Here is an 11149-nt window from a genome sequence, read left to right on the forward strand (position 1 = left end):
AAAACAAAAATTAGCCAGGCATGGTGGCACGCGCCTGTAGTCCCGGCTACTCGGGAGGCTGAGGCATTATCGCTTGAGACTGGGAGGTCCAGGCTGCAGTGAGCTGTGATCTCACCACTGCACCCTGGCCTGGGCAACACAGCGAGACAAAAAAAAAAAAAAAAAAAAAAAAAAAGGCCAGGCTAGAAAGGACAGAGCGGGACTACCCCGGGGATACTGGGCTAACCCTGAGCAAGGGGACAGCTAATGCCAATCTGTAACAGTAGAAGGACAAGAAAAAGACAGTGATACAGTAAGAAAAGAACTTTATTGTTTATTAATGTTTCTGTGTAAAACTTAAGCTTTTTTTTTTTTAAAGAAACACCACCAAAAGGGGATTAGCTTAGTCCATCCCTTCCTCAGTCATCTGCTTCCCACCTTCCTCCAAATGTTATCCCAGAACATTCTGGAGGCAGGGAGAAGGGGAGGCAGCTAATCAGAGTCTGAGAGCACGATGATCTCTTCTGGATCGCATTGTGTGGCCACACTTGTCTGCAGGGAAGTGAGAGACAAAGAGTCAAAGAGATCTGGAGTACAGGAGAAAAGAAATAGGAGGATTTAGAGGATAAAATGGGTGGGAAAAAGGAAGAGACAGGATGTGGCACGTGCAATATTCAGACAGAGCAGCTGAAACAGACAATGAAAGAGAACAAATTGTCAGAGGAAACACGCCCTCCCCTTCTTACCTTGCAAGTACCAGGCCGAGGAGGCTGTGAATGGGGGGTTTGGGACAGCCGGGCTGGAGAAGGGATGCAGAGGGAGCTGGTCACCAGGCCATGGCTGGGAGAGTCCACCCTCGTGGAGGAATCAGCAACTGGGGCCAAGGAAGCCAAGGGGGAAGGTGGGCTGGGCAGGGTACATATCTTTTTCCCATTCTTCTCATGCACTGACCTTTGCCTTTCCACATAGCTAGAAACAGAAACATAAATATGTGGAGGGGTACGGGAAGACTGAGGCTGGAGGGGGGCAGTCCAGTCTCTCCCAGCAGACTCAGTTCCCCAGTATTGCTCTCCGAAAGTCCCCTGCAATCCCTCCTTGGCTTCCCTCTTCCTCCTCCTCTTGTTATTACCTGTTTCCTAATGGCCCTGATCCTGTTTGCTTCTTCTCCTTCCGAGATTTTTTGCAGGGGGGACCAGAATCTCCCCAGTTGTGAGGAGAGACGCCTCCATTGAAGGAAGTAGAAGAGACCATGCCTGCTCCATTCTCTAAGACAGTGGTGAAGGGCTCCTCTGATTGCTTCCTGGAAGAGGAAATGTCCGTCTCCACAGAGGAAGGGGTATCCAGGGGCAAAGCTTCAATCTCTAGCTCAAAGAGCTGAGACACAGGGCTTTCTTCCTCCAGGGTCAGCTCCTCAGGCTGTTCTCCATTGCTTTCAGCATCTATGCTGGAGGGGGCCAGGGGTTCTTCTGACAGTAACGATGGTGACACTATGCGTCCTTTGTTTTGCTGCTCCCCTGAAGATCTGCTGATCTGTTTGCCAGGTTCCAGGTTCTTTTCATTGGAGATCTGTGGTGAGGACATGGGGCTCTTGTCTCCATCTTTACCTGGAAAAGAAGAAAAGGGGAGAGGGTAGCCTGAGAATGAGGGGGAAAAAATACTGCTGAGAGGACACTAGGAGGAGGAAGGGAAAGGTTTCAAACAGGTGGCTCATGCCTAACAAAACAGAAATGACAGGTGAGGAGAATGTTCCCTTGACATACCTGCTGCTGCTTCTTCCTCTTCGTCCTCCTCTTCATCATCCTCCTGACCCTCCTGCATCTGTTCCAGATCCTCCTCCTCTTCAGAATCTGTGGCCTCCTCCTCTTCTTCTTCCTCCTCCTCCTCCTCCTCCTCTTCCTCATCACTCTCCTCATCGTCTTCGTCATCTGTCTCAGCTCTGGAGGCAGAAGGGCACCCCTGGGATGCCATTCCACTAGGGCCCTGGGAGACAAAGAAGTTTCTCTAAGGAATCCCTTGCCCCAGAGGGTTTGGTTCTTGCTTTCCTTCTCATGCTCCCCCATCAGTCAACCTGGACTCCCTGGTGGCCAGTGCAGGGGAAGGACAATGTCTCTCTGAAGGCTGTACCCCATCCACACCTCACCAGAATCCAAGGAGGCTTCGGGGGTGTCTGCAGAGTGGGAAGAGGTGCCTTGGAGCCGAGCTCTTCTCTTTTTTCTCTCGCCCTCCTCACTTTTGTCTTGCAACATTGCATATTTGGAGATGACCTCATCCAGCCGACTCATGGCCAAACTCCGGTTTTCCCGAAGGCGCCGGGCCAACACAGGATCTGATAGTGCAGGGTCAACGCCTACGTGGGAAGACATAAAGTCAGAACACTCAGCCCTTGAAGGGACTAGAAGAGTAAAAACCCTAGAAAGGACTAGAGAGATGCCCCATCTGCCTCATACCTGACATATAAGGGTCACTGAGAGGCATCCCACCAACCTCCTACCTGGCCTATAGTCATCTGTGAGGTGGCAGCCAAAGTTGTAGATGAGATCGAGGTGACGTCGCTCCTGTAACCTGATGCCCACATCTCGGAAGGCATCCTGAGCCATGAGCTGGAGCTGCTGTCGGGGGAGGCCAAGGCTGTGTCGGGCAGCTGCCTTCTCTACAGCCCGAAGCACATCCCCATAGTCAGGGAAGGTATCAGGCCCTGGCTTGTTGATGAGCCGCTCAATGCGCCTGTTAACCTCTGGGTAGCGGGTGCCACGGTAGGGGATGCGCTGCTCTATGACACGGCCGGTCAGTGAAGAGCAGTCTTTCAGCTCACATAGTCGCCCAAAGAGGCGGATCAGCTTACGCTTCAACCGTGCCTCCTGCAGGTATGCGGAGTCTGGGTCATCCAATTCTGAGAGATCCAACTCCTTTTCCTGCAGCCGCCGGATCTCTGCCACATAGAGCGCCAGCAGCTGCTCCAAGCGCTGGATCTGCCGCCGGGAACCACGGGTCCTTGGAGACTGAGAGGCAGTGTTTTCAGCATTTGTGGGGTCCAAGGAGAGGTGTGTGGGAGGGTTATTCCCAGAGGGCTCATTGGAGGTGGTGGCGGCAGGGGCCAAGTTCAGCTTCTTTTTGGCTGAGTGGGCCTTGAGAACAGTGCAGAGCTCATTGATGTAGACATAGAGCTTGGCTGGCCGGCTCCGGGCCCGAGACAGGACCCTAGAGAGGATGTTGCAGAACTCCGCCGAGGCCAAAAACAGAGAGTGGGCACGTTGCTGCCGGTTATAGAGGAATGGGACCACCTCAGGGTGGTCTGCTGTCTGCATCTTACAAAGTTCAAGGAACTAGAAGGTTCAGGGGAAGAAGGAAGGGGAAGAGAGACAAGGGAGGGGGTTGAGAGAAAGGGGAGGTGGGGTTAGTGGGAAAGAAAGGACAGGAGAACCAGTCAGCCATCCCCCTCCCTGGGGTACAACAATCTTCCCCGCTAAAGCTCACCTCTTCGAACAGCTTCTCATTCTCCAGCTTGTAGCATTTCTTGCCGCCCGAACTACTGCTTCCTCTGGCCCCATGAGGCTCAGAGGAGCTAGGGGCTTCTGCCCCAGGTGAGGCCGCATTGGGGAGTGGGTGGGAGGGCCCTGGCTGAGCAGCTGCTTCATCTTCGTCATCATCATCCAGCACGATGATGCTGTTAGCGGTGGCCATAGGGGATCAAATCCCCCGGAGGGAGGAAGTGGTGGGGATTTCAGAATTCCTGCTGGAAGGGGATGGGGCCTCAGAATGAGCCCCTCCAGCATAGCCCCATCCCTTCACCTCACACATTTTCTGAACTCCTTGGGTTTCCGTAACATCCAGCCCTGACCAACACTGTCTTCACCACCTGATTTCAATAACCATTAGTTCTATATGCTTTTTGGGGCCCTTCAAGTGGTGTGTGGGGGGGAACCACCCCCACACCTTAAGTTGCCACCTTCTGCTCCACCCCTCACGTCGATTTCCGGTCTTTCTGTTGCATTTCCCCCCTATTTCTTAGAGTTGGCAAGTTGATTCTTCCTCCCACACTGCACCCCAAATCGTCCTGACACCCCCTTGCACAGATAACACACTCCTGTGGGCGCCACCTCATGTGTTTGCCCCCTCTGCTCTCAAACAAGTCAACCCCACACCCACCCTATCCTGAATGATCACCCCAACTCCTAGACTCTCTGAGGTGAAAGAGGTTCCCTCCCAACAGTCCGTTCTCTTTTCTCCTCCTTGAATTATCTCCATATTTCACCCTCCGATGAGTCTCCTCAAACTGGGGCTTTAGGTTGAAGATATTTCACCCAAGTCCCCTCCCTTTCACCCCACCCTAATTTTCCCCATTCTCTCGGTGACCCGTAACTGATCAAAAGTCCCCCCGCACCGCGCTACGCTCTCGCGATTCCTCTTAGATCCCAACCGTGGGTCCGGCCGGTCCGGTAGATGCGCTTCCCGCCAAATCCCCCTCCCCCAGTTCAGCCCCCGGCCGCTCCACTCCCTTTCAGGGACAGGAAGGTACCACAGCTTTCCCCTCAGACTCAGCGCCCAGCTCTCCCCAATACCTCTCCCTCTATATCCCCGCCCCCGCCTCTGATCCCCGCACCGTCCGGCCCCCACCTCAGAAACCGTCTCTCGAGGCGACCCTCGCCGCAGTTCTCAGAACCTCGCATGGTTCCCTCCGCCTTCCTTCCCACTCCCACCGCAGGCCCGACTACGGACCGGAAGTCACAGAGTTTCCGCCTGCATGCAACTAAGAGCCGCCATATTGTCGTACGGAACACAGGCTTCCTGTGGCCGGAGGTGGCAGTAGGCCCGCCCCGCGAACACCTCCAGTGCGGCCCACATAGTCAGCGGTCTCTTCCAGGTCGCAGTTTGTCTCCCCGAACCCAGGCGTCCCAAAGCAGCTGGGGGCCGCCATTTTGCCGTACGGCACTGGCTACGCCCGGACTCCGGTGCGCAGCCAGTGGAGCTCTTTTCACCCGGTGCTTCTACGACTCCGCCAATCAGAAACTTCCTGCCTGGGGCCCAACCGCCGGAGAGTAGCGTGTGGGGAGGACCGAGCCTCGTTTCCAAGGAGGGGCAGGGGAACCGAACAGGGTGGATTGGGAATTGGGCTTTCCAAAGCTGTGCAGAGTTTCAGGGAAGGGCAGAAGTCTCTTAAAAGGGAAGTAAAACCTTTTCTTTCAGTTGGGCTATTGGCAAGCTATCTGGCCCTGCTTTCCTGTCCCCCAGGTTCCCATTTCCACGGCTTATTCGGCTGACCCAGCCCCTTCCCCTGCAAGGGCGGCGCGCTCCTTGCCGCTGTCCAGCAGCTGTTTCTACTGCCAGGTGCTGCGTCCCGCGATCGTTATAACACATGCGTACAAATGAGCACAACGCGCCATAAAAGTGTTATTGTTATTACTATTGTTGCTGATTTGCTTTTCAAGCTTCACCACAGAACTAATGACCAGCCAGACCGTTGGGACCTGAATGGTTCTTCTCCAGAGGGGGTCCTCGAAGGGCCGTCTGTGCTGACCAGGAGGCCGTGCTTTGTCGTGGGAGGCCTAGGGTCTGCGGATGGGCGATGATGGGGTGGGGCTTGGAGGAGAGTTTGTGCAAATTGCCGCTGCGAGGGCTGCTGTGAGGCGAAATGAGGCTCATAAAATACTTTGGGTCTCCTCCTCCTCCTCTTCGGGGAGAGGGGAAAAAAGAATGAAGGATGAAGAAACAGATTTGATACCCACCTCGTTGTGTTTAGGGAGGCTGGAGGGACTCGTGGAGGCAAGGCTGGGTCCAGAGGTGAGCTTATGAGGAAACCAGAAAGATTAACAGGGTCCCAATCGCTAAGATTCCCATTTCCACAAGTGGTGGGCATCTTGCCACTTAACTAGGGTCACAGAGCTTATTAGATCCCTAACGCTGAGTCCTAGAATCGCAAACACCCGTCCGTTGAACAATCCCACATCACTTCTCTCCAGTCGTCAAAGTCTACAGCTTTCAAAATGGGGAACATAAAAACTCTCCGCGAGGACTGGAACTTGGAAGATGTAAGGGATTTAATTTCAAGAACCTCAACTTTCCCAAAATTGGTCTTCCTAAGGAAACACCTGCAGTACAGGTTCTCATTCTTCACTTCTCCTTTTACAATAGAGTCACCCTCTTAAGAAAAAAAAAAGAATAGTTCTCTTTTTTCCCCTCCCCCCTCAAAAGTATAGTTCTCAACCATGAAATCTCCTGGGGTAATCTTACCTGTTTAAAATAAAGGGAAATGTACCCTGTTTCTTTCACCAAGGCACCATGAATACCACCTTTTCTTTTCTTTTTTTCCTTTCTTTTGTCTTTTTTTTTTTTTTTGAAAGGCAGGGTCGGCCGGGCGCGATGGTTCACGCCTGTAATCCCAGCACTTTGGGGGTCCGAGGTGGGCGTATCATGGGGTCAAGAGATCGAGACCATCCTGGCCAACATGGTGAAACCCCGTCTCTACTAAAAATACAAAAAAATTAGCTGGGCGTGGTGGCAGGCGCCTGTAGTTCCAGCTACTCAGGAGGCTGAGGCAGAAGAACCGCTCGAATCCGGGAGGCGGAGGTTGCAGTGAGCCGAGATCGCGTCATTGCACTCCAGCCTGGGCGACAGAGCGAGATTATCTCAAAAAAAAAAAAGGAAAAAAAAAAGGGTCTTGTTCTATCACCCAGGCTGGAATGCGGTGGTACGGTCATAGCTCACTGTAACCTCAAATTCCTGGGCTCAAGCCATCCTCCCACCTCAAGTAGCTAGGACTACAGGCGCACACCACCTCACCTGGCTAATTTTTTTAAAAAAAGTTTTTTGTGGAGGCTGGGCGCGGTGGCTCATGCCTGTAATCCCAGAACTTTGGGAGGCCGAGGCGGGCGGATCACCTGAGGTCAGAAGTTTGAGACCAGCCTGGCCAACATGGTGAAACCCCGTCTCTACTAAAAACACAAAAATTAGCTGGGCTTGGTGGCACGCGCCTGTAGTCCCAGCTACTCGGGAGGCTGAGGCAGAAGAACCGCTCGAATCCGGGAGGCGGAGGTCGCAGTGAGCTGAGATCAGCCACTGCACTCCAGCCTGGCGACAGAGCAAGACTCTGTCTCAAAAAAAAAAAAAAAAAAAAAGGTTTTTTATAGCGACAGGGTCTTACTGTGTTGCCCAGATGGATCTTGAGCTCCTTGCCTCAAGCAATCTTCCCACCTCAGCGTCTCAAAGTGCTGGGATTATGGGCGTGAACCGCCACTCCCAGACTACTATCTTATTAAATATTTCCTTTTAACAGTTATAAAAATGTTTACGATCGGCCATGCACGGTGGCTCACGCCTGTAATCCCAGCACTTTGGGAGGCCGAGGCAGGAGGGTCACGAGGGCAGGAAATCGAGACCACCCTGGCTAACACGGTGAAACCCTGTCTCTACTAAAAATACCAAAAAAAAAAAAAAAAAAAAAAAAATTAGCTGGGCGTGGTGGTGGGCGCCTTGTAGACCCAGCTACTCCGGAGGCTGAGGCAGGAGAATGGCGTGAACCTGGGAGGCGGAGCTTGCAGTGAGCCGAGATCGCGCCACTGCCCTCCAGCCTGGGCGACAGAGCGAGACTCCGTCTTAAAAAAAAAAAAAAAAAGTGTACGATCACATGTTTATAAGAACATTCTGTTCTTATAATAATTGTAACAGTAACTCCTCCAGAATAATTTTTAACAACTAGAGTCTTACAATCACAAGAAAGATATTTTTCATCTCAATTAATATACATGTATATGCAGGAAGATGTAAAAGATTGGTCAATAAAGGACTTTCAAGTATAAAAGCATAAAGTTTGTGGGGAAGTGGAGTAGTCGTAGGAGCTCAAGGAAAAAAGAGGTGATGAAAGAAAAAAAGGAATGATTCCCAACTGGTAAGAACTAATTTATACTTTTTTTTTTTTTGAGATGGAGTCTTGCTCTGTCGCCCAGGCTGGAGTTCAATGGTACAATCTCTGCTTACTGCAACCTCCCACTCCCGGGTTTAAGCGATTCTCCTGCCTCAACCTCCTGAGCAGCTGGGATTACAGGCACACAACACCATGCCCAGCTAATTTTTTGTATTTTTTGTATTTTTTTTTTTTTTAGTGGATATGGGTTTTTGGCGTGTTGGCCAGGCTGGTCTCAAACTCCTGACCTCGTGATCCACCCAACTCAGCCTCCCAAAGTGCTGGGATTACAGGCGTGAAGCACTGTGCCCGGCCATCACTATGATATTTCAATTCCACTGGACAATAAATGGTGATCTAATTGTTTTATTTTAAAATGTGGGGCCAGGCATGGTGACTCGTGCCTGTAATCCTACCACTTTGGGAGGCCGAGGCGGGCAGATCACTTGAGGTCAGGAGTTCGAGACCAGCCTCACCAACATGAGGAAACCTCGTCTCTACTAGAGATACAAAAAATAGCCAGGCGTGATCGTGGGCACCTGTAATCCCAGCTATTTGGGAGCTGAGGCAGGGGAATCCCTTGAATTTGGGAGGCAAAAGTTGCAGTGAGCCAAGATCACGCCACTGCACTCCAGCCTGGGTGATAGAGCAAGACTCTGTCTCAAAAAATATAAAAATAGGCCGGGCGTGGTGGCTCAAACCTGTAATCCCAGCACTTTGGGAGGCCAAGGCAGGCAGATCACCTGAGGTCAGGAGTTCAAGACCAGCCTGGCCAACATGATGAAACCCCGTCTCTACTAAAATTACAAAAAAATTAGCTGGGTGTAGTGGCGGGCGCCTGTAGTCCCAGCTATTTGGGAGGCTGAGGCAGGAGAATCGCTTGAACCCGGGAGGCAGAGGTTGCCGGGAGCCAAGATCGCACCACTACACTCCAGCATGGGCAACACAGAGAGACTGTGTCTCAAAAAAATAAATAAATAGGCCAGGTGCAGTGGCTCATGCTGTAATTCCAGCACTTTGGGAGGCCGAGGCAGGCAGATCACGAAGTCTAGGAGTTCGAGACCAGCCTGGCCAATATGGTGACACCCCGTCTCTACTAAAAATACAAAAATTAGCCAGGCGTGGTGGCTCGCGCCTTTAGTCCCAGCTACTTGGGAAGCTGAGGCAGAAGAATCGCTTGAACCCAGGAAGCGGAGATTTCAGTGAGCCGAGATGGTGCCACTGCACGCCAGCCTGGGTGACAGAGCAAGACTCTGTCTCAAAAAATAAATAAATAAATAAAATAAAATGTGGCCAGCTGTGGCTCACCGCCTATAATCCTAGCACTTTGGGAAGTTGAGGTGGGTGGATTGCTTGATCTCAGGATTACAGACCAGCCTAGGCAACATAGTGAGACCTCATCTCAATAAATCAATAAATAGGCTGGGCGCAGTGGCTCATGCCTGTAATCCCAGCACTTTGGGAGGCTGAGGTGGGCGGATCACTTGAGGTCAGGAGTTCCAGACCAGCCTTGCCAACATGGTGAAACCTCGTCTCTACTAAAAATACAAAAATTAGCTGGGCATGGTGGCACACACCTGTAGTCCCAGCTATTTGGGGGCCTGAGGCAGGAGAATCGCTAGAATCTGGGAAGTGGAGGCTGCAGTGAGCAGAGATCACTGCCACTGCACTCCAGCCTGGGCAACAGAAGGAGACTCTGTCACAAAAAAAAAAAAAAAAAAAAAAAAAAAGAGTTCAAGACCAGCGTGGCCAACATGGTGAAATCCCCATCTCTACTAAAAATATAAAAATTAGTCAGGCATGCTGGCGCACACCTGAGGTCCCAGCTACTCAGGAGGCTGTGGCAGGAGAATTGCTTGAACCCCAGAGGCAGAGGTTGCAGTGAGCCAAGATTGCACCACTGCACTGCAGCCTGGGCGACAGAGCAAGACTCCATCTCAAAAAAAAAAAAAAATTAAAAAATAAATAAAATGTGAATATTTTCAATATGCCAGAATTACATCCTTGAAACAATTTTTATTTATTTATTTTTAATTTTTAATTATTTGTTTATTTATTTTTGGAAGGAGTCTCGCTCTGTCACCCAGGCCGGAGTGCAATGGTGCGATCTCGGCTCACTGCAACTGCCTCCCGGGTTCAAGCAATTCTCCTGCCTCAGCCTCTGAGTAGCTGAGGCAGAGAATCAGGTGCCCACCAACTTTCCCGGCTAATTTTTGTATTTTTAGTAGACATGGGGTTTCACCATATTTGCCAGACTGGTCTTGAACTCCTGACTTTAGGTGATCCCCCTGCCTTGGCCTCCCAAAGTTCTGGGATTACAGGCATGAGCCACTGTGCCCGGCCACAATTTTAATTTATGATGAAAATTTTTAGATACCTACTTAAAGATATATGAAGGAGTATATACTTCTTCAAAATTATTTCCCTGAGTATAGGTGCAGAATTTAAGACTGCTGCCCTGGCCGGGCGCAGTGGCTCACACCTTTAATCCCAGCCCTTTGGGAGGCCAAGGCGGGCAGATACCTGAGGTCGGAGTTGGAGACCTGCCTGACTAACATGGAGAAACCTTGTCTCTACTAAAAATACAAAATTAGCAGGGGGCGGTGGCGCATGCCTGTAATCCCAGCTACTCAGGAGGCTGAGGCAGGGGAATCCCTTGAACCCTGGAGGCAGAGGTTGCAGTGAGCCAAGATTGTGCCATTGCACTCCAGCCTAGGTAACAAGAGCAAAACTCCATCTCAAAAAAAAAAAAAAAAAAAAAAGACTGCTGCCCTAAGCTATCCAAGCATCTCCTCCATAGCCCCCAACACTCCCATTTCCCTCCTGTCTCCCCTCTCACCTCCTTGGTGGGGAAAGAAGATGTTTATAGGAAAGGTAGTCACAATTCCAGCTCCTCCTCCTTCTGAGGTGTCCCCAGGAGCCAGTCCCCTAACTTTGCCCATGGTAGTAACCACAGCAGCTTATAAGCAGCCTCCAGCATCAGCAGTGTCAGGAAGAGGGCCAAGAAGATAAAGAAAGCCTTGTCCAAGGCACGTCGCACGGGACCCCTGGGAGGGGAGGGACCCTGGGCAAATGCCAGGAACACATCCGCCTCGTCCACATCACCTTCCTCTGCCATCCTGACTCACAGTCAGACAGCTGGCTGGATCAGGGGGCTGGGATGCAAGGCCTTGCTCAGCACTGCCAGGATTAAGGAGCATGGCCGTGGCAAGTCCTGCACCTGCCAGTCCTGACCTTAATTCCCACACCTAAGAGAAAAGAGAGAGGACCCTG

General features: G+C 51.4%; 2 protein-coding genes across 2 annotated transcripts; both read right to left on the reverse strand.

Moving 5' to 3' along the window:
• Window positions 1-288: 288 nt before the first annotated feature.
• DAXX (death domain associated protein) lies at window positions 289-4726 on the reverse strand. Its single transcript, XM_001170728.6, has 8 exons — window positions 4594-4726; window positions 3454-3712; window positions 2471-3302; window positions 2115-2326; window positions 1740-1959; window positions 1109-1583; window positions 726-948; window positions 289-531 (listed from the first exon to the last, which is right to left on the reverse strand). Exons 2-8 carry the CDS (start codon window positions 3658-3660, stop codon window positions 472-474), a joined length of 2229 nt encoding a protein of 742 aa, XP_001170728.2. The 5' UTR covers window positions 3661-3712; window positions 4594-4726; the 3' UTR covers window positions 289-471.
• A 5933-nt stretch (window positions 4727-10659) lies between these two features.
• Window positions 10660-11130, reverse strand: SMIM40 (small integral membrane protein 40). Its single transcript, XM_054687003.2, has one exon. It carries the CDS (start codon window positions 10992-10994, stop codon window positions 10755-10757), a length of 240 nt encoding a protein of 79 aa, XP_054542978.1. The 5' UTR covers window positions 10995-11130; the 3' UTR covers window positions 10660-10754.
• Window positions 11131-11149: the final 19 nt, after the last annotated feature.

The sequence above is a fragment of the Pan troglodytes genome, chromosome 5, assembly GCF_028858775.2.
Source record: "Pan troglodytes isolate AG18354 chromosome 5, NHGRI_mPanTro3-v2.0_pri, whole genome shotgun sequence".
In the NCBI taxonomy this organism is placed as follows: Eukaryota; Metazoa; Chordata; class Mammalia; order Primates; family Hominidae; genus Pan; species Pan troglodytes.